The following is a 22,837-nucleotide window of genomic DNA, read 5'->3' as shown; positions in this document are numbered from 1 at the left end:
CCTGACCCCAGTTCTCCCCATCCTAAGTGAGGCAGATAATCTCCCCTGAACCACAGGCCCTGCTGGTGTCCTGAGAGCAGTGCAAGTGCTGGGGCTGTTAATTGGGATGTTGATGAGATCCAGAGTTCCCCGCCGATAGCTCAGAGACCCTGTGCAATCCCTGCCACATCAAACCTCTTTAATTTAGCAGCAGCTAATCAGCCTCGCTGGGAATGGTTCCTCTCCAGCTGGTAGCCCCTGAACTGCTCAGGGACAGTTCTGCCAAGAGCTCCATGTGTTTGACCCCCAAGACCTGACAAACTCAGTGTGTGTCACCACAGTCCCTGTCCTGTGGTCCAGAGGGGATATTTGGGGAGGAAGGGGATTTTGGGAGGTGCTCTGTGGCCTCAGGGGTGAGGTGTGTGTGCCCTGTGCTTCTTTGGTTCCACAGTTGATGCTTTCAGTGCTAATTTCACTGGAGGAAGCTTTGCCTCCTCGCTGTGGTGGCACTCAGGAATCCAACCCCACTTTGGGCTTGGGCTGTGTCCTCAGAGGGATTTCCTTTGTTTGTTTGATTCCCTTTTTCCCTCCCCAGCCACTCACAGATTCCCTCTCCTTGGGGCACCTTGATTGCACTGTGCACTCCTTGCTTTTCCTGGGGACACAGAAAAGAGGAGATGATGGATGCAAACTGCAGGACAGCACTTGCTAATCAGAGCCCAGACAGTGCCTGTTGTTGTCTGCCTGTTGCAAGCCCTGCATTCAGGGCTGGCTTGACCTTAATTTTAAGCTGGGAATGGGGATGGTAAATACCTGTGGTGCTTCTGAAGCTTGTGGAGAAGCCTTGCCCTGTCATCTGTGTGCCTGCAGAACACTGAGCAGAAGATTTCATTAAAAATCATTAATTTGAGCTGTATTTCATCACCTCACACCACGAGGAGCCTCAAAGCCTCTGCACAGAGGGTGGAAGGAGCAAGACAGGGATGCCCCACGTGGGGATTTTCTGGGGAGATGACAAATCTTTGTGTGCCACCAACCCAAATAACCCCTTTTTCAGAGCAGCTAAACTGATGCACCTCACCTGCCTGTGGGGATGGAGCAGTGGCAGGAGGGATGACAATTCCCTGCTGGTTGGAGGCTTTTTGGGCTGGTTCACTCTGAAGGGTTCACTCTGAAGCTGTGTTTGCTCCCTTAATGAGGAGGAACAAAAAGGCAGAGCTGCCTCGAGATGCCTGCAGGTGCTTCAGGCAGGGCTGGATCTACTTAAGACTCAGGGAGATGCAGAGATGATGCCCTGAGGGTCACACATCCCTGAGAACATGGAAGGAACTTTCTCCATCCAGGCCCTGGGCTGTCACCTGTCCCCAGGCCACATCAACTCTGTCACAAAGGGACTGAGCTGCTTGTACCCAGTGGCTTGTGCTGCCCTCGACAGGTATCACTCCAGCTCCTCTGATCATTAGGAACCTCTCCCCTGCTTTGTCAGCCTGGCTGGTTTGTATGTGTTTATTTCTGTGCCAATGTTTGAATTTCAAAAGCTGTTGAACCTCTTTGCTGCAGACCTCCTCCACCTGCTGTATTTTTACAGACCAATCATATCCCCAGCTTAAAAACCCCAAAGTCCTTGTCCAGCTCCTTAAAACCAGGATGGTCTCATCCATGTCTGCGTGGAGCATTTGATTGTTTTCTACACCACTTTGCAGATGGATCTGTTTGCTGCTTTCCAGAGGCTCTTTGTATGTAGATAGGAGATGATTAAAATCACCTTGACATCCATCTAGCAGGAGAGGAGCCCAGACAGCCTGTGACACTTCAGAAACAGCCTGGAAGGGTGACAGTGGTGAGCTGGATGGGGAAGAGCATATCAGCACGTGGAATTTTGTGGCCTTGGTGGTTTCAAAAGCAAGGTCAAACCCACGGCACTGTCAGCAGAAGAGGCAATTAGTCTCAGCACATGCCGGCAGGGGAGGGACAAATTGGAGAACAGCGAGGGCTGTTAGAATTAAAGTTAATCTGTCACTAATCTCTGGCTGAGAAATCCGGGAGGGAAGAAAAATTAGGCAATGTTTGTGAGTGATGGTTTGCTGCTCCGAGAGAGGCGATTGCTGCAGAGGGGTTGTGGTTTGGCAATCACAATAGGAGTGACCTCTGCAGACAAGGGGATTCAGGAGGGATTGGCCCCGTGCAGGCCAGTGAATTTAGGCTCTAAGAATTGAATTTTTCCATGGAATAGGTGGGAGATCTCCCAGTTTGGGGCTGTTGTTCCCAGAGGTGAGTCCTGCGCTGGGAGAGGTCACAGCCCTGAGGCTGCCAGAGCTCCAGGAGTGCTTGGACAACTTTTCCAGGCACAGGGTGGGATTGTTGGGGTGTCTGTGCTGAGCCAGGAGCTGGGGTTTGATGATTCTGAGTGCAAAGCTGTCCTGCTTTCCCTTCCTTGCTCCTTGTGCCTTGAGGAGGTTGGATTTGGGTCTCCTCACAGATTTCTGCTGGGATTTGGTTGGATTTGCACCAACACCCAGGAGAGGACTTGGAGAAGGGATTTCAGAGGGATCTGGCCTCCCTCAGCCTCCCCTGTGTCCATGAGGAAAAGCAGAGCAGGAAAAGCTCTTTTAAGGACAATAAGAGAGCAAGAGTTTAATTTGCATGCTCTGAACGAGCTGCTGGAGGTGCTGATCTCCCTGCCCAGAGCTCTGAGGGAGGGAGATGAGGCTCTTGAAGTTAAAATTAGGTTTTGTCGAATGTTCCTCCCCCCTGGCTGGTGGCAGTTCTGTCACAGCTGAATCACGATGTCCTCCTGTGTGCTGGGGGGACTTGTCCCTGCCATCCGCCTGGGAATTGGGTTTGCTGAAGCTTGGATGGGTAAATTGGGCTGTCAGCAGAGCTGTTGGGTGTGATGAGCCCGAATCCAAGGATTTGGGAGTGCTTAATTGTGGTAGTTAGGAGCTGCAGGAGGAGATGAGTCGTGGCTTTGTCCCATCAGCTGCCACCGGGGTGGATGGCAGGAGCTCCCAGCACCACGCTGGGAGAGCCAAGCCTGCAGATTGGGGATTTCTGGTTAAGGTGAACCCATCTGGTGGCACTTGGGGACAGCCCACGAGGCTGTGTGGCTCCCAGGACTTTGTCCCCGTGCATGGCTTTGCAGGGAGGACACATGGGCAGGCTTTGTGGCACTGCAGAGCAGCTGGGGGTGTGCACAGGGGGTTAATGTCACTGCTGACCCTTCCTGGGATGTGCTGTAAAGGTAATGGAGCATCCCTAAGCAGGCCAGCCCCGGGGCTGTCCCTCACCACAGCCACATGGCTGTAACTCGCCCTATAAATCCCTTATTGTGCTGTTTTTCTCTCCAGATTGGCCACTGGCACGTCTCAGAAGGGCTCAGCATGGACGACAGGATCTTCTCCTCCAACATCTCGGCCAGCCTGTTCAACACCACCCTCATTGTCACCACCATCCTGGTAAGGGAGGGGGGCACCTGCAGTTCCCTGGCCAGCCCAGCCCTCAGGGATGGAAAATTCCTCCCTGATCCTAACCCCCAGCACTGATTTCATAAAGGAGAGGCGAGGAAATCTCTAATTACAGCACAGGGGACAATTCAGGGCAGTGGAATTCAGCTGGGGTTGATGTTTCATGTGGAAGTGGTGTTTGATGGAATATTTGATGGAATCAGAGGCAGCTGGGGTGGGGATAAGCTGGCATTTTGTGTTCAGGTTGGATTGGGGTTCTTGTTTGGTGTACAGCCACTGAGTTGGAAGGGACAGTTGCCTCTTCTACCCATAAAATTATAAAACTTGGCCAAGAAGGGGTGATTTTTGTGAAAACTTCACGTGCACAGGCACCACTGTCTGTGCTCACCATCCTGTGATTCCCATGAGCCTCTGGTGATACCTGGATGGGCTTACCTAAAACAGAGGCTAGACAAAGTTCAGAGAATAAAAAGCAGATAAATTTATTGAAAGCCTTCAAGGTGCATTTAGGGCAGACAAAGCCACCCAGGGCTACACCCCAAATGGACAGCAGGTCACAGGTTTTTCATACTTTATAAATTTTGTCCATTTGCATGTTGAGGTTTAATCCTCCAGTTACACCTTCAGCTAATGAAGTCAATTACTCCAAGTTTGCTCCCCAATTCGCTACTGTTTGCATATCTTGGAGCCCTGAGACAGTGAGGTGTCCTTGAATTTCGAGCTTAGAGAGGAATTGTTTAGTTTAAAAATGAGAGAACAGCAGCTTAGCACCCTAGATGGAGTCCAGATTTACAGATACATGAAAAATACAGAATTTAAATGCTAAGGCATCAGTGGCACTGCCCTCCCTGCTCCGTGCTGTGGGGACACCTCGGCTAAGATGGGAATGACAGCTGCCCAGTTTCACTGCAGGAAAACCCTTACTTAATGCTGAAGTGGAACCACCAGGAGCTGGAGGGCAACGATCGCTACGAGGGATTCTGCGTGGACATGCTGAAGGAGCTGGCCGAGATCCTGCGCTTCAACTACAAAATCCACCTGGTTGGGGACGGTGTTTATGGAGTCCCTGAGGCCAATGGCACCTGGACAGGGATGGTCGGGGAGCTGATTGCCAGGGTAAGGGAATTAGATGCTTTTTTGGACTCTGCTCTGCTGGGATTTGGTGCTGCAAAGTGCTGGTGCTTTGGGGATGGTGAGGATGGATGGGGGTTTTAGGCTGTTTGGGAGGTTTGGAGTGGAGGATTTACACTTCATGTGTTGTCCAGATGGGAAATGTGGGTTTTGGGGTTTGGAGTGGAGGATTTACACTTCCTGTGTTGTCCAGATGGGAAATGTGTTTTTTGGGGTGGTGGAACTGATTGGCCCCAGTCAGAACAGAAGGCAGAGCAGGAACAGGGCTCTGGGATGCTCTCAGGGATGCTCACTGTGTTGGAAAGGAAGTTTGGGCTCTGAGATCCTGTGTGAAAACTCGTTATAGAATGGATTCATTTTTTCCCTGGCAAAAAATATTAATGAAAACTTGCAACAGGAAAATGCAGGGCTTGGTAGAAGCTGTAAAAAACTTAGAAAACCACACTGCTTGGGATGGAAGCAAGTAAGAATCACATTTCTGCCTGGAAAACTTTTGGCAGATTCAGTTCAGCTGCTCAACTCTTGAGTATTGCTTTTGGAGAAGAACATTTTCTGTTTGCTTGAAGAGATCTTTTCGCTGCTCTGCTCTGTGCTGTTGCTGCCCAGCAGCAAAGCTGCAAACTGCATTATTTTGCTGGGTTTGACAATAATTCTGTGTACACCTGGGCTCAGCCAGCCTGTACCCCCTCCCTGCTCTTTGTTTTCCTCTTTGGTCCTTCCCCAGGCTTCCTAAAGCTTAAGTACAGCTCACAAAATGCTCTGAGATTCTCAGGAAAATAGGCTTAGCCACAGCTAACAGTGGGATTGATGCTATTTAAGCCAATGCTTCCTCACTGATTTCCACCCTGCCTTGTCATTACTGCTGAGGGCCCAGGGACACTTTCCTGGCTGGTGACAAATCCAGGGTGACGTGGATTGGGGATAATCCCCCCACTGTGGGTGAGGAGACCCTGAGTCACTTGCCTTCTGCAGGGGAATGAGGTTCAAATCCATCCTCTGAGGCTCCTGCCACAGCTTTCCTCCCTGGAAAATGAGCATCTCTTTGTTATCTGGTTTATTTGGTGCCGTGGAAGTTGGTTGAAGGTTGTATGTGAGGATTTTTGAGCTCTTTTCTGTGATTCTGTGGCCTTTAATGATTCCAAGGTCTCCAGAAGGTGCCCCCTGGCTCCTTCTGCTTCTTCCCAGATGGTGAGGGGTGATGCTCATCCCACTTCAGGAGTTTCAACTGAATGTTTGAGGTCAGCTGGACAACTCTAGGTCTAAAAACGGGAGGGATTTTGGGGTTTCTGAGGGTCAGGGACAGGGCAGGAACAGCCTGGAGACTCTGCCTATCTCCTGGGTCACCCTTCCCTGAGCAGTGCTCTCCTCACCAGCTCAGATCCCACCTCCATCTGCTCTTTTAAAAGAGCTTCTGTGAGGCTGTTTGCAAATGCTCCAGGCTATTGGCATCGTTTTTCTCCATCTCTGTGTGTGTATACACACAAAATTACACTCCTGCAACATTCCTTTGGGGAGGCAGGGGGGAAGGAGCCGAGAGCAGCATCTGATCAAAGGAAGGGAACAGCTATCAAACTTTTGGCCTACTAACCTTGGCAGTGCCTCTTCATTAACTGGGACCTTCTGGAGGGTTGTTTTTCTCCAGTGATAAGTGTTTTTAACTCCATCTTCACACAGAAACCATTTGTTTCTTCTGCAGCTCCAGCCTTATTTAGGAGGGTTTTTACTTTCCTTCTGCAGGGCAGAGCTGTCAGAGGCTGTGAGGCTGGATCACAAATTGGAGAAGAGAAACAGCTTTCTCTGTTGTTCTCCCTATATCCCTGAGAGTTTTTATAATGGTTTCAGCAAGTTTTTGATCAATCCCAGGGACTGGGCTCAGGTCAGCCAGGGCAGAGCTGTGTGTTCTTGGTGTTGTGTTTATTCAGGGCTGCCTGGGATGTTGTTTTTTGAGGGTATTTTACCGCCTGAGGGGAGTTTATCCTTGATTCCAGCTCTTTTTTCAGCCCTATCCCATGGGATGAGCAGATCCTGTGCTGGGTGCACCTATCCCTCTTTCAGTGGGTTTATCCCTTGGGAATTCTGCTCCTTTAGGACAGGGAGAGGATCAGCTGGGGCACAGAACTCTCACAAAAGTCCTAAATCCTTCCCAGAATGAAATCTCTGCCTCTCTCCAGCACAATGTCATTGTATGAAAGTGATTCCCCCGTGACCCTGATCAGCCATCAGAAAATAAGGTTTGACTCACACTGACTTAATGTGCTGGACCAAAAGGTCACTGAATTATCCAGCTCCATGCTATGCCTTCCCTGTAATCCCTCTGTGGCACGGAATCTCCTCAGAGCAACTCTAGGCTGTTTGGGAAAAAATGTTTCATTTTATTGCCTCTAAATTAACCAGCTATTGATTTATTCTTAAGCACTGGAAATTCCATTACAGGTAATTGTGCACCCTGATATGACTGAGCAGGATGCTGTACAAACATAAATTTGTTGTTGACCCAAATTCACCTGTACATATCTTATTGACCTGCTCACAGAACAGACTGGGAGGTGAGGAACTGGGATGGCTTGGGAAGGAATCCTGGAGTTTGTGATCAGCTGGTGGAGGTTTGGCTTGGGAGAAATCACTTGGAAGGACTCAAAATCAGAGTGGTGATTTAGTTTAAATTGCTTTTACACCTTGCACTGTCCCAGGCTGCTCCAAGCTTCATCCAACCTGGCCTTGGACACTTTCAGGGATTCAGGGGCAGCCACAGCTTCTCTGGGAATTCCATCCCAGCCCCTCACCAGGAACACTGAGGAATTCCTCCCCAAAATCTCATTCTCCTCTCTCAGTGTGAAGCTGTTCCCTCTTGTCCTGTCACTCCAGTTCCTGATGAAGGCTCCCTCAGGCCCATTCTGTAGTGAGAGAATTCCCAAACCCAGAAAATTCTGGGCTGATTTGTCCCTCTGAGCATGCAGGGCAGGGAGATTGAGCACCCTGCCTGTTCCTGGAGTGAGCAGGGCAGGAAAGCCTCTCCCTGTCAGCCTTCCTGCCTCTGCAGAGACAAACAGACAGGGAGAACAGCAAATCTTCCCTTCTCCTCCTTTCTGCCATCAGGGACTTAAAGGGCATTTGGGCTGGAAGAATTACACTCTGCTCCTTCCCTGCAGTGCCTGGCTCTGAGCCCCTGATGGTTTTCTGCTCTTCCCCTCCTCTCTCTCTCCAGCTCATCCTCGAGCTGAAATGAATTCTCTGCCATGACACAAACCAAGGGATGTATTTTCACAGCAGCATGACAGCCTTGTCCTTGTCCCACCACGCCTGCCTTGAGTCTGGCCAGGATCAGTGGTGATCAAACCTCTTTTTTTAAAGTGAGGGGCATGAAGTTGTCCATCTTTTCTGCCCTCAGGAGCAGCCACACCAAGAACAGAAAACCTGTTGAAGCTTTGGGGTAATTTTTTCCTTGCTGGTGTCCAGGTGTTGCTTTCCCTTCAGTTGCTCCCAAGCTGGGCAATGGCAGGAAGGGGAAAGGAGGGAGAAGACTCTCCGGAAGTGGCAGTCCTGCTCTGTGCTAGCAGTGGGTGTTGGTGTGTGGAGAGAAAAGCAGTGTGTGGGTGCAGGGAGGCTGTGTGCAGGCTGTGCTGGTGGCAGCAGTGACAAGGGGGCTCCAGGAGGGGCTGGCAGCGAGGAGCTGTGGGTTGCTGTGCAGAGGGATGGGCAGAGGGGTCTGCAAAGCGCTGCTGAGAAATCAAACACCACATGGGGAGGGTGGCTCGGTCTCACTGCTGTCCCCAGGTGCTCTGGGTCCTCATTGCTGGTGCTTCACCTCAGCTGGCTTTGCCACGGGCAGGGTGAACACCTGGCACAGGCTTTGTCCTCCCAGCCACAGAGAGAGCCCAGGTGAGGGAGGTGGGTGAGGGCAGACTCGAGGCTGACATCTGCACCGAGTTCTGCTCACCCCAGCCCTGCAGGGTTTCCAGGCTGTCACTTCTGATACTGCACAATTCCCTCTTGTCCTTAAAAAAACCCCAAACACCTGTTTGGAGTGAGCTCCCCCCTGCCTTTTAAATGTGAGAATGTGCACCTGAGCGTGGCAGAGAGCTGCGTGGAGCAGCAGAGAACCTCTGGAGATCTTCCTGCAGAGAGCAGAGTCACCTCCAGCCGGGTGGCTTCCCAGTGGGACAACAACCCAGTGCTGGTGCTGCTGGCTCTGCAGTGGGGTAATACTTGCCAGCCAGGTGGGTCCTGAAGCTTGAACAGCTCTTTCACCTTTCTAGGAGGCTTTTTGAGCACAGTAGAGTTTTTTTTTTTTAGTAGAAAAAGGTTTTGCTGCCCCTGGTGATGCTGCCAGTGCTGTCATGGGCAGCCAGGGGATGTGGCATCGAGGAGCTGCTCAAGCGAGGGACTCCTGCTCTGGAAAGAGATTCCTGTGCTCCCAGAGCTGTCCTGCAGGCTTGTTTTTCAGGTGTTTGGCACAGACACAGCCCAAAGCCTGGCTCCCCTCACCCTTTCTCCCCTCTCTTTGTCCCCACAGCCTGGCAGGGGGCTGGGGATGGCTGTGGGGCCGCAGCAGGGCTGTTCTCCCGGCTGGTTCCTGCTATCCCATGCCGTGGGAGGATTCCTTGGGATGCTCTCCGGGCCAGGCTGACGTCAAAGCCCATTCATCACCATCAGCGCCGAGCTGAGCCCTGTCAGCGCCCGCAGCGAGGGGGTGGATGCCGCCTCTGGACTGGCAGTCCTGCAATTTGCTCCTTAATTGTTGTTCCTCCTCGAGAGCCTGGCTCAGCCCCCGTGTTTAATGTCCCCTCCTGCTGCAGAGCCCGCGGCGGTGCCAGGTAGGGTGGTGGCAGTGGCAGCTTTTGTCTCGCACGCCTGCCCACCTGGGTTTCCTCTCACCTAGCGAGGGTTTGCCCTTGCTGAGGCGGTGTTTTGTCACGAGGAGTGGATGTCCCCACTGCCAAAAAGCTCTGGGTCTTTTTCTAAGCCTGTTTCACGCCGACATTTATAGCTGCAGCTAAATGAAAACCAACCCCTCTCCCCACCCGTGCTTTGCCTCCTGTTTTTCCCTCTCCCCAGAGCCCAGATGTGGACAGAGTGCAGGAGCACAAGGCAAAATCCATTTTTCCTCCCCCCGGGCATCCCTTAGCCCACAAAATCCCAACACCTACCTGTGCTCAGGTGGGGGAGGCTGGAGAGAACTCAGGTTTGCAGAGCTCTGTAGCTCCACCGAGCTCAGTGAATCACAAGTTCTGTCAGGAAGCAAAGTTGAAAGCATGAAATGGATGAAATTCAGGCAGAGAATTCTTTGCATGCCATTCCCAGATCAAAGTTTCCTGCTATCAGAGATCAGCTCTTAACTTGCATGACTGAGCCTGCAGAGAGGAGGGAGAGGGAGTGATGAGGAGCTGGGGCTGTGCTGCAGAAAGTTCTGCACCTCTGATGTGGCAAAAGTCCTGAAAAGACAAAAGTTGGCAGGGAGTGAGCAGAAGGAAATAACTCTGCTGGAATGGCAGAACCCTGTGGAGATGAGAGAAGGGAGCTGGACACAAAATCAGAGTGCCCAGGAGAGGCTGTGCTTTGTCTCTGCTCCGTGGGCAAAGGCAGGGGGATGGATTTGCATTATATTTTGAGTAGGAAAGAGAATTTCAAGAAGTTGCTGCCCACGTTCAGCAGCACCAAGATGTTCAGGGAAAAACCACAATGTTGTTGTCCCCAGGGAATGGTCAGGACCCCAAAGCTGGGTATACCTGGGGACAGAGCTGCTCCTTTCATCAAGAGAAAACATCCAGGAATGAAAATTCCCTGAAAGCTTTGGCATGAAACACTTCTGACATGGCATTTTTACTGTCTGGCTTAGTCTGCGACTATGCTGGTGGAATTGTGTTTAGTTTGGAGAGCTGGGAGAAGAAATCCATTGTCAGACTAAGCTGTGTGCTCACCAGGGCTTTGCTGGCAGAGCTCTCCCCGGGACAATGGGACCTACAAACCTTTTTAAATAGAGACAAGAGAGGTTTAGGAAGCTTTAGGCTTTCCTTGTAGATGGAATTCTTCCCATGCCACGTTCCAGAGATGAACTGATCCCATTTTAGTAATCTGCTGGTGTTTACCCAGGGCTCAGCTGCTCGCACACCACGTTGGGATTGTTGGTGTCTTTTGAAAAGCCTGTGGGTAAATGGGTGGCTATGCAGAAATTCTCCTTAGCTCATAATTGATTCCAGCCTGAACCTCTTAGGAATCTGCAAGAGCTGCCTGGAAACAACTGCAAAAACCTTGGAAACAATTGCAAAACCGGAGCATGTCCAAGCTGCCCTGCATGGCCTGGGAAGTGTCACCTTCTCTGTCACCCCTCCTGGCCTCCTGGGTCACCTTCCCTTCCTTTTCCCTCTTCCTTGCTCCAGCAGTGCTGCTCTTCCCTCTTACAGTTCCAGCCTTTCCCAGGACCTCCATCAGCCCTGATGGTGCCTTGGCATCTGCACAGACCTTGTCAAATTTGGGGACAAAAAGTGCAAATAGGTTTCCCCCCCCGCCCCCCGCCATTTTCTCTTTTTTTCACATGCATAATCATCTTCCTGCAAAGCAGAAAAACAAATGGATAAGGGAGTGGAGGTTTCATTTTTACAGAAAGCAATTACAGACATTAAAAGAGCTAAAGTAATAAAAATAATATTTAAAATTCAAATCCCTTATCTATATTACAAGGGTATTAACATGGGAAGAAGTTATTTTTATTTTTTCTCCCCATAATCTCATTTGCTTTGCAAGTCAATCTGCAAACTTTAATGCCAGTCCTCTGAATTTTTTTTTTTGAAATTTTTTTTTTTTTTGGAGACTGATCTGCAGTTCTGGGCTTGGCAGGTTTGTGAACTTTACAGCTCAGGGTTTGGGGTGATGCTGCTGCTTTGTCACCTACCTGTGCTGCTTGTTTGTCCCAGCTTGGCTGTTCAGCAGGGAAGGGGGGAGCTTGCATTTTCTATAGGTTAATATAATATTTATTGGCTTGTGGCTCCAAGGTTTAAAACATTAAAGAAATAGAAATGGCAATCAGGCTGTGAGCACTCAGGGGAAGGAAGGAGCTGCTGTGGTGGTGCTGCTCCAGCTTGAGAGGGAAGGAAAAATGGAGAGAGGGAAGGAAAAATGGGGAGAGGGAAGGAAAAATGGAGAGAGGGAAGGAAAAATGGAGAGAGGGAAGGGAAGATGGGGAGAAAACCCACCAGAGTACAGGGTGGGTTAAACTTTGGGGTGTGTTTGAGCAGGGCTGGTGTGACAAACCCACACAGGCAGAAGGACGTGGGAGCCTTTGGATGCCACCAGCAGAACTCCTGTTTTCCACAGCGCTGGGTTTGGGATGTCCCAGAAAGGTGGGACATCATCCCTCCAGGGACAGCTATCCTGTGTGGCCCCAGGGTCGCTGCTTTGCCAGGCTCAGGTGCTGGTTTTCTCTGTTCTCAGGTGCTGATTTTCTCTCTTCTCCCTCCTCCCTAGAAAGCTGATCTGGCCGTGGCGGGGCTGACGATCACGGCGGAGCGGGAGAAGGTGATTGATTTCTCCAAGCCCTTCATGACTTTGGGAATCAGCATTCTCTACCGAGTTCACATGGTAAGAACCTGATTTTAGAGCCATTTATGTCCCTCCATTATTTGCATGCAAACCTGCCCGGTTATAGGAGAATAATGAACGAGTCATAAAAATATTTTGATTTCCTATTTAACCGCAAACGTGCTCGACCTTTATTTCCTGCTTTTCTCTGTCTTTCTGCCCTGTGGCAGGATTGGTGAATTCCATTCCTGTTCAACCCCTCAGCCCTTTGGCTCCTCTCCCCCATCCTCCTATGGCACATGATGGGATTTTTGGCATAGTGGTGGCCACAGGATGGCTTTAGAGTGGCTTGAAGTGGCTGGGAATATCCCAGGGAATATTCTCAAGGGATTTGTGTGTTCAAGCATGTCCATGGTGTTGTGTGGTTTCTTTGCTTAGCCAACATGTAATTCCCATAGATCCTCTTTCATTTGCATCCTCTGTTGTTTTTCCTTCTCCCTGAAGGTCAGGAGAGGCCAAATTTCCCCCAGTTCCTCCCAGTTCCTCTTTCCCAGTGTCCCAGGAGCAGCCAGCTCCTTTTGCAACCTCGTTCTTCCCACTCTGCATTTTGGAAACACACTCTGCACGGTGTCAGGAGTGATGTGAGTGACAGTGCCTCGGCTTCTGTCAGCTCAACAATAGCAGCCAAAAGGAAAAAAACCATTCAGGCTGTCCCAGCCCCCTCTCCATCCGGGAGGTTGTTAAGGATGCAGCGTTGGGGATGAACAGAAACAAATTCGCGCATCTATCTCTGTGCTGAGTGGCTCCTGCCAAGAGCAAACAAGTAATTAAAATCTAGTTAAAATTCTGGTTCCTCGGGTACGTGCAGAATTTGGGATCGATGGCTTAACTGATCACAAAGAAATAAATAAAAAGGGGGGTTGACTCTTCCTGGAAATGGAATGGAATTGTCCCTTCCCCACCTCAGGTGGGTTTTCATATCAGCAGCTGCCTTGTGGAGCCAGTGTCTCTTGGGATTAAAATTGGATTTTTAGGATGTGTTAGGAAATTTTAGGTTATTTTAGGAAAAATTAGGATATTTTAGGTTATATTAGGAAAAAAATCTTTACTCAGATGGTGGTGGGGGTTGCCCTAATGTCTCTTCCATCCCTGGAAGTTCCCAAGGTTGGATGGAGCTCTGAGCAATCTGGGACAGTGAAAATCATCCCTGCCCATGAAAAAGGGTTGGAACAAGATGATCTTTAAAATCCCTTCCAACCCAAACCATTCTGTGCATATCCTGCCTCAGCTTTGCACCATAATCTTCAGCAATTAAAGCAGCATTGCTCCCTCCCAGGGAAAGGCAGGAATCCTGGCTTTGCTCGGGATCTGCACACAAGAGGCTTTGGGAGCTCTGTAGGATCGTCTGACTCTTCTATTTAGGGTGGAAGTTGCTCAGGGCAGGGAGCATCTGCTGCCACCAGAGGAGCACAGCCCAGCCCTGCTCCAGCCTGCCCTTCAGGCATTCAAAAACTGAACAGGATCTGTAATTACAGCTCCACCAGGCTTTGGCAAAGATCCACGAGGGATCAGGGTTGGATTTGAGCACAGGAGCTGCCCAGGGACCCAGGAACTTGCAAAGACATCTCCCAGGCTAGGTCACCCCACAGGGAGCCCCAGCTGGCTGCTCTGGGGACATGAGGAGTGCTGGAGGGACAGCCAGGGCTCCTGCCCTTCCCCTTCTTCCCTCTCCACCCTCGGCATTTCTTCATCCACATCTTTCCGAACTTCTCAAGCAAATATTTGTTCAACCAGACGCTGCATTGCTCTGGTTTTCCTTTAAGGATGTGGTTTGCAGAGCAGCCCCTCAGTTTTCTTCTCCTCCCCACCCCGAAAACCACCTCTGCACTGTCAAAAATTGCAGCTGACGTCTGTTAATCACGGCTCAGATGAGATGGAGCCTAATAAATAACCACAAGTGAGCCTCTTCCCCGCCGAGGAGTTGTCTCCACGCCCTGGTCTCCTCGGGATGCGATGACATTTTATTTTCATTTCCATGTAGCTCCAGTGGCAAGTGATTTCTCGCCCCTTTCTCCTCCCCACGCCGCCAACCCAGCCACCACAGAGCCTGTGCCTCTTATCACACATAACCAAATATGGCAGCTTTAAACAGGGCTGTCATTTTTCTCAATTTCACTGCTTGTGATACAATCAAGGCTGGGTTTCTGACACGGCAGCTCTAACAGGCTCTCTGACTCGCAGGCTGCGGGGAAAAAAGGCTCTGTTGGGTTTGTTGGGTCCTCATTCTGCCCAGCCAGTGGGATTTGGGGATGGCAGGAGAGGGATGAGGAGCTCTGGGTTTGGCAGGGGGCTGGAATCAGAGCCCAGGTGCCCAGGGTTGTTTTTGCACAGAGAGAAATCAGAATTATTTGTGTTTTACCATGCTTTGCTTACATAGCTGCCTCTGTGGCAGGGAGTGAGGGACTGGAGATGATTCTGCCTCCTCAGCCCTGGAAGTCTTTGCCTTCAGAATGAGGAAATGGAGATTGGGAGAGTGCACAGGAATAGCTGAGGATAAAGCTGAATAGCTTTTGGCCAAGTGAGCTGAGGCTCAAAATGTTTCCACTTGATTGCTGCAGAGGACATGAAATGGGAAGATGGACTGAAAAGCTCCTTCATTCCAGCCAGAGGAGGCTTGGGAGGAGCAGAGAGGAGCTGAGCTCCCTCCAGACAGCTCTGCCAGCAGGAATCTCTTCCCACTGGAGTAGGGTGGGAGCAACTGCTCTCCCCAGGGCCATGGAATGCTTTTGCTGGTTATGAACCCTGTGGTGACTCCAGACTGGGCTCAGGATCCAGAGCAGGCTGTGCTTGGCTCTCACTGGCTCCAGAGGAAAAGGAGGGATGTGGATCTGCCTCTGGATGAGTTGTGGTTATCCTGGGATGTGCTGCTGTGGTGCTCTGCAGTTGTGCTGAGCACACAGTGACATTTCTGCTTTTCCGGGCTGAGTTTTCTTGCTTTCCCTCTGTCTTCCAGGGGCAGAGGAGAGCTCTCTTGTCTGCTTTTTTTAGGGAAAACACTCATGAGGAATGGCATGGATGGGGCTGGCTGGGGTCTCTCCAGAATCTGCACATGCAGAGCACATTTGTCTGCAAACAGACAAATCCAGAGCTCTCCTGCCCTTCCCAAATATCCTCCTTATCCAAGCTCTCCAGTCACCAATATCTTCCCAGAAAACTGCTGCTCCCTGTCTGAAAAATGAAGATTTCCAAGAACAACTTAGGAGGAGGGTGAATTAATCTCTCCCACTTCCCTCTGAGGATTTGCAGGAGGCCTTCATCAATTATTGGCCATTTTGAACATATCTATTCCAGGAAAAATAGCTCTTCCAATTAACAAAGCTCAATTGGGACTGCCTAAAAATATCTGACAGACTCCAGATATTGTCATTCCCATCTTCAAAACAGACAGATAAGAGAGAGAAGAGTTTGTGCCCTCCGTGGGAACAGAATATCTTTATTCTTACCCACAACTGTGAATGGAAAGAATATGTCCCAGCAGCCTGGAAATGACTGGAGCTGAAAAGAACCAGAACTACTACAACTGTAAAGTCACAGGAGAGATTCACTGCCAAGCTGGAGACTTAAAGCTTCCAACGCAATTTCCTTAATGAGAGTAATTTATTGACAAACTGCCCCAGAAATTTAAAGAAGACATCAAGGCCTTAATTGCAGAGAGGAACTTTGTCACAGGAGCATCTCGCAGGGGAGGCTCAGGCAAGGCTCTGCCAGGGGCTCTGAGTTCCCTGGGATGCCAGGGAGGGCTGAGCTGCCTGGGATGATGTGCTGGAGGAGCTCAGTGTGCTCAGCAGCCTGTGCCCTTCACACCCTGTGGGTCCCACAGCCTCATTTCATCCCTGGAGGAATAAAGAGTTATGGAGGCAGTTTAGCTCCAGGGGAAGAAGGGCTTGAGGGACATCAGGAGAGCCAGGAAGGGGAGAGCTTTGGCATGGAGAATTCTGTGATCCTCTGGATGGGATCAGAGGGAGCACACCGTGGGATCTGCAGGGCTGTGAGATGTCTGGACTCTGAGTTGGTGAGAGGAGCTCCAGCTTCCAGGAATATTCTGAAAATGGGAGCCCCTTGGGATGCTGGGGTGCATTTTCCTGCATTTTCCTGCATTTTCCTGCATTTTCTTGCAGTTTCCTGCAGTTCCCTGCAGTTTTCTACAGTTTCCTACAGTGTCTGTGGCTCTGAAAGCTCTTGGCTTGGAAAACCAGAACACAGCAGCAATTGACCCCCAAACAAATGGGAAAAGACAAAAAGAATGTAGAGTCTGGCGCTGTTTGTACCTCAGTTGTTTATATGATATAACCTGGAACAGAAAAGAGACATTGCCTTAAAGAGAGACTGGAATTAAACCCAGGAGAACCTGGACATTTGCCTGGGAATGGAGTTAAAATTAATCTGAGAATAGATGCTGAACCACTGGTCCTTAACTCATCTATTTGTTAAGAGCCTTAATAAGCCAGATTTTCCAAAAATGCTGTTCCCAGATTGTTTTGGGTTGGAAGGGACCTCAAAGACCCTTTAATTCCAACACCCCCAGCACGGGCAGGGAGTAAATCCCAAACTTATCTTGTTTTTGAGGATCCAGGATAGGGTGTTGTGGTGTGGTGGTTTTTATTCGTGCTGGGGAAGGTTTCTGCCACGTTACAGGTTCCCAGATGGTGACTGGAGCCGAGGATTTCACAGTCTCCCAGATATTTTTAGCAGAGGAAGATTTTTGTGCAACAACTGTTGCCTTTTCTAGCGACAACTCAAGTCTCCGGGAGAACTGCTGAGACCTTGTGAAATTCAGGTTTTGCATAACATTCGGTAGTAAAACAGCGAGGTTGGGTGGAAATGGAATTTAGAGAGCTGGTTTGAGGCTGGGAAAGGAAAAAATAAAAAGCCTTTGCAGAGCTGTGACTCGTGGGAAGCTCCCCAGTTCCAGGTGCTTGGGGAAGATGTGTTGTTTTGGGGATTGCAGGACTGATTTGGTGATTTGGGACAGAAAATAATGACTTTTGAGAGCCACAGGATTATGTCCCTTTGTCCCTGTGGTGACTTGGGTGTGCTTGAGCTGCACCCACAAATGGTGGCAGGAGGAATCCACTCAAAATGGGAGGTGATTTGAGAAACTTCTCCAAGAAATTAACCTGCACTTTGCACAAATTGTGTGACGTTTGACAATATCCCAGTGGTGGCAGCATCCTGGTGAAAATTTAAAACGCTCTGGGAGAAGATCAACCTGCTTTTTCTAGCGGTGAGGCCTTATTTTTTTCCCAAGGAAAGGTGGTTTGCTGAGAAAAAAACAACAGGAAATTCTGACGCATCCTGGAGATAAAAATATCCTGTTCCCTGAGATAAAAGTAATAATTTTATTGGGGGTTTTTGTAAAAGAAAAAACATTTCAAGGCCGGGGAAGGAAGAGTAGAAGTTTTAAAATGTCTTTTTTTTTTTTCTTTTGCTGCACAAATACTTTTCCCACCCACCTGTGAGCTCAGGTTCTGCCCAGTTGAGTGTGGGCTGGACAAGGATGGGGGACCCCACTCAGGGGTGCAGAAAATCCTGCCAGGGAGGGCACAGATTGCTGTGATTGCCTCCTTTTTCTCTTATTTCACCTCTTTCTTTGTGTGGGGGAACAAAAATGGGCAGAACAGACTTGGGGGTGAATCCAGCAGGGAGATGCTGCAGGATTGTTATTTGTTGAGTTGCTGTCAGTTGTTTGCCCTGCAAGGCTTTCCCTCCTTTATCCCCCTTGTCTCATTTATCCTCCTTCTCCCATTTATTCCCTTTTCTCCTGTTTATCCCCCTTATTCTGTTTATTCCCCTTTGCCCCATTTATTCCCCCTTCTCCCATTTCTCCCATTTTCCCATTTCTTGTCTTCTCCCATTTATTCCCCTTTCTCCCCTTTATTCCCCTTTCTCCTATTTATTCCCCTTCTCCCATTTCTCCCCTTCTCCTGTTTCTCCCTTTCTCCCATTTATTCCCCTTTCTCCTATTTATTTATTTCCCTTTCTCCCATTTCTCTCCCTTCTGCCGTTTCTCCCATTTCTCCCCCTTCTCCCATTTCTCCTTTTTTCTCATTTATTCCCCTTTCTCCCTTTCTCCCATTTATCCCCCTTCTCCCATTTATTCCCTTTTGTCCCATTCATGTCCTTTCTCCCATTTCTACCCTTCTCCCATTTTTTTCATCTCCCACCAGGACAACCACATCCTTTCCTTCCCTTTCCAACCAATTCCACCTCTCCAAACCCAACCATCTCCAACCCCTCTGCTCTTCCCTCCCCAGGGCCGCAGACCGGGCTACTTCTCCTTCCTGGATCCCTTCTCTCCCGGCGTCTGGCTCTTCATGCTGCTCGCCTACCTGGCCGTCAGCTGTGTCCTCTTCCTGGTGGCTCGGTAATGTCGCGGTGCCTTTCCCTTCCTCGCGGTGCCACCTAGTGTCACTCGCAGACCCGCCGAGAGGGGATGCCCAGGGGGACACGGGGACATCCTTTGCCCCCCAGGTCACCAGGGTGGGCTGGGAGGAAGTGTGGTGGGGGACTGAGGGTTTGTCACCGTGTCCCCGAGCTGGGATGGACATGGGACAGCTGGCAGGAGCATCATGCCTGTTCACACATCATGTTCAGGATGTGCTGGTGCCCAGGGCTTTGTGGGAAGGGAGGGGGAAGGTTTTGGAGAAGGTTTTGGTGCTGTTTTGGTGCTGTTTAAATGCTCCCTGGAGATATTTTTGTGCCACTCATCCTGAGCAGGGGATGCTGGTGGGGAACCTGCAAATCCCTTCAGAGGTGTCAGCACAAATTCCAGCAGTGATGTTTGCCTCCCCTGGCCCTGTGCAACCCAGTTTGTGGCGAAAAGGGAAGTTCCTGAATATCTTTGAGCAGCTGACGTGCAGAGCCTCGCTTGGCAGCTCTCAGTTCCATTCCCCTATGACTAATTTAAATCCTAAAATACCTCGCTGAGTGCTCTCCTGCAGCATGGCCCCATCAAGGCTTGGGGTCTGGGCTCCAGTTCTGCTCTCCCTGACCTCCAACATCCCCATGGAGAGGCTTTTCCAGGCAGAGTGGAGCTGTCCTGGCCCTGTGTGTCACAGCCTGCTCAGGGCTCGATGGCTCTTTCGGGACCCCCTTAATGCCCAGTGCTCATTACCCAAATTGGAGCTGTGCTGTCACTTGCTCCCTTAGCAAGGCTAAAGTTGTCATCCTGACAGCGCTTTAATGGCTTCTTGGAAATGCTCTTACAGCCTCAGAAACGCAGCTCTGGAGGAACCCTTGAATAATGCAGAGCTGGTGCCTCTTTAGCCCCTTCCTCATGTTTTAAATATGATCCTCCAAAAAGGTGCCTTTGCCCAGCTCCCCACTGGAGAGGCAGCTCGGGCTGCTGCTCCCTGCCTTGTCAGCAGGAAGGAGCTCTTGACCCTGTGAATTGCAGGCTCTCCCAGAGCTCTGGGTTTTGCTGCCAGTGCTTGATCCACCATGGAGAGTCTGCAGGAAATTACCCCTCCTTCTCCTCCTCCTCCTGCTCGCTGGCACCACAGCAAGAGAGGTGATGCTGGGATGAAAATAAGCCCCTCATTTTGGCTAAATGCAACGTGAGCTGGCAGAGCCCTGCAGCTGTTCTGGCAGTAGCCCCAAAGTGACCCTCCCAGGCCCTAGCTTGCTTAGCCAGAGCAATATGATGAAGCGCAGCACAGGAATTAGAAAATTTTCCTAGCAACCAGGAAACAGCAAAGGAAAGAGGTGACAGGCTGTCAGATATTTCACATTCCCACCTCTGTCCTGTTCCTGAAGGATGGGAGGCTTTGAAACACCAGCATGTGGCTTCCAAGTGCACTTCAGACCATCTCAGAGCAACCATTTGCACCAACCCAGTTTTTCTTGATGGTTTAATGCAGTCAGGCCTCACACACTTTGCTTTTGAACTTCCCATCAATGTTCACTCTCTGGCAGGGAACACAGCCAGAGATGTTTGATTTCTGTTTCCCATCAAGTCTGTGCACATCTGGAGTTATTGCTGCGGTGTGAGTTTGCAGACAGGGCTGCAGGATGCACGCAGAGCTGCCCAGAGCTGAGCCTCTCAAAGTTTTTTTGCAAATCTTTACAAGAAAGCCTCTGGCTGCTGAGTCTTAGAGCAAACGTTTCACACAGCTCTGAGCCCTGGGCATCAACTGACAGCAAAGTGTTTCCTCCTCAGAAAACTCTGCCTCCAGGAGAGCGGGAGCTTCACAGTTCTCTTTCTGGTTTTTTTTTTTGTTTTTTTTTTTCCAAGTGTCCCATTTCCCAGTGAATTCCCTGAGCTCCCCATTTCTTGTCCTTCCAGGCTGACTCCATACGAGTGGTACAGCCCCCACCCCTGCTCCCAAGGCCGATGCAACCTCCTGGTGAACCAGTATTCCCTGGGAAACTCGCTGTGGTTCCCCGTGGGGGGGTTCATGCAGCAGGGCTCCACCATCGCCCCCCAGGCGCTGTCCACACGCTGCGTCAGTGGAGTCTGGTAAGAAGGGAACGTTCCCTTCAGGAAGGTTCCTCTGGGCTGAAGTGGATGTGGAGCAGGGATTTCTTCATGGAAAGGGCTGTTGGACATTGGGACAGGCTGCCCAGGGAGGTGGTGGAGGCGTTCAGGGATGACTGGATGTGGCATTTGTTTGTCCAGGTGGGGTTCAAGATTTTGAAGGGATTTTCCGATCTCAGTGATTCTGGGATTCTGAGAGGTGAAGGGTGGAATGGAGAGCAGATTTCCCGAGGGAAACCTCATCTTCTCTTCCCTCTGCCTAGGTGGGCATTCACCTTGATCATCATCTCCTCCTACACGGCCAACCTGGCCGCCTTCCTGACCGTGCAGAGGATGGACGTCCCCATCGAGTCCGTGGATGACCTGGCTGACCAGACCACCATTGAGTACGGCACCATCCACGGCGGCTCCACCATGACCTTCTTCCAAGTAAACCCCATTCTTTGGCTGCCTGGGGGGCAGGGGATCCACCCTCAGTCAGATTGGGGTGTCCCCCCAGCCTGCTGTGCTGTGTCACTGCAGTTTCTGGACCTCTGGAGAGATCCCTGCACAGGACCCACAGTGGGTGATGAATGGGGGAGGACAGGGAAGGAAATTGGACAAGGAAATCACATTTTCTCTGCGTGGTTTTAGCTTTTATTTGAGAGTGTTTCAGGTGGGGTGAGCAAAGAAACATTTGCAGGCTCGCAGAAGTCAAAGTGCTGGAGCCTGTGTGGGGTCAGTGACACTGAGAATAAATAAGTCAAATGTATGCAAAGTTATGTGGGCCATTTAGCCCAGTTTAATTTTTATCTTCCCTGCTCTGCTCAGAAGGGAAATAAACGAGTGAATATTTTCTGCAGTGCTCTGAACACACAGAGAACTGCTTGAGGATTATTTATTTATTACTTGTTGAAATTCCAAAAGGAGAGAAAGCTTGTTTTCACTTTTTTCCTCTCTCTCTGAGTCTGAGCTGAATTTGAAAGGCTGGGAAGTCTCTGGAGTGAGCCTGAGCTTTTCAACCCAACTTTATGCTCTTCAGGGGTTTGGAAAAGAGCTACTTTTAAGCCAAACTTTGCATCTAAACTGAGCTGAACAGAGCCTAAGTGAGTAAGGTGGTTGTATATGAGGGGCTCACTTGAGGAAAGCTTTCAGATTTAAAGCTTTCAGATTTAAGGTGCTGGAGTCCTTGGGATCAGAGTGGAAATTAGAAAAAGAGGGTTTTGTCCTATTTGCAATGCTTTAAGCTGTGTTGGGATCCATTTGCCTCTGCTGTAAGGACGGGGAGGTTAAAGCAGTGATGAATTCCACAGGTTGCCTCCATCACCTCTCCCTTCCCAGCTTCACAAGATGTTTGTCCCCTCCTGAAGCACCTCGTCCCATACCTTGTGCTGGCAGTGCTTCCTGACACTGACACGCAGTTTAAGGTTTAAATATGACCCTGACACACACTTCAGGGTTTAAAAATCAGGAACAAACACTCCCCCTGCTCATCTGTCTCCTGCCCTAGTGGCTGCGCCCAGGGGACAGAGCTGGACAGAAGAGGACAGGAACTGGGTCAGCAGCAGATTCCCTGAGGCACTCCAGCATCGCTCGCCAGCCACAGAAAATGAGCTCTTGACAGTGTGAAAATTCTCGTGTAGAGCAGGGTTTGTTGATATTCAGTCTCTGTGCTAGCAGGTTTCACTCCTTGCTCAGTGCAGGCGAGAGAGAATTAATCATTCTCGGCTTTCTTTTCATCAGACCAAGGTGGTTCAGCCACCAGCAAACTCTGAGGATTTGGGGCTGGCTGAGCTTTAGTTTATTGTAATCACTGAAAAAAAAAACCCAGTTATTTTCAGCAGGTGCTTTAATTTGCCTCACAAGGGGGTGAACCAAAATCTGGATTATTTTTTGGAGAAAATTTGCGAGCAACAAGCTCCAGAGAGCTTTGGTGCTTCCTCAGGGTGCTGGGGTCTGGTTCTGACATTGAAGAACTGTTGGGACAATGTTTGAGAGATGGTCAGTAGGGTGTGAACTCTACAGGGAGCATCCAGAGGTTTCAATCAGCCGAGCACTGGCTGTTTCTTCCAGCTTTTTTTGTGTGTTTTTGATATGCAGTTACCAAAACTATGATTTTTTTCCTAGAATTGGATTTACTCAAAGAGTTTTGCTATACCCTGTTGCAATTGGGGCATTTCATGCCCAGCTTTGCCAAAAAACTCCCAACACATTTGGGTCTCTTTGAGATAAA

General features: G+C 50.0%; 1 protein-coding gene across 5 annotated transcripts in view; it reads left to right on the top strand.

Annotated features, from left to right (window-relative positions):
• GRIK4 (glutamate ionotropic receptor kainate type subunit 4) overlaps positions 1–22,837 on the top strand; it is a 176,719-nt gene that overhangs the window by 146,580 nt on the left and 7,302 nt on the right. For all 5 annotated transcript variants that reach the window (XM_085081567.1, XM_085081565.1, XM_085081569.1 and 2 more), the window contains exons 11-16: positions 3,327–3,434; positions 4,356–4,559; positions 12,036–12,149; positions 18,404–18,513; positions 20,434–20,607; positions 20,889–21,054. In XM_085081567.1, the coding sequence (XP_084937693.1) occupies positions 3,327–3,434; positions 4,356–4,559; positions 12,036–12,149; positions 18,404–18,513; positions 20,434–20,607; positions 20,889–21,054 (876 nt within the window). The remainder of the gene's footprint in view (positions 1–3,326; positions 3,435–4,355; positions 4,560–12,035; positions 12,150–18,403; positions 18,514–20,433; positions 20,608–20,888; positions 21,055–22,837) is intronic.

This window comes from Lichenostomus cassidix, chromosome 24 (genome assembly GCF_008360975.1).
Source record: "Lichenostomus cassidix isolate B80296 chromosome 24, HeHo_3.0, whole genome shotgun sequence".
Classification (NCBI taxonomy): domain Eukaryota; kingdom Metazoa; phylum Chordata; class Aves; order Passeriformes; family Meliphagidae; genus Lichenostomus; species Lichenostomus cassidix.
The sequence above is the reverse complement of the archived record's forward strand: the minus strand, read 5'-3'. Positions and strand labels throughout refer to the sequence as shown.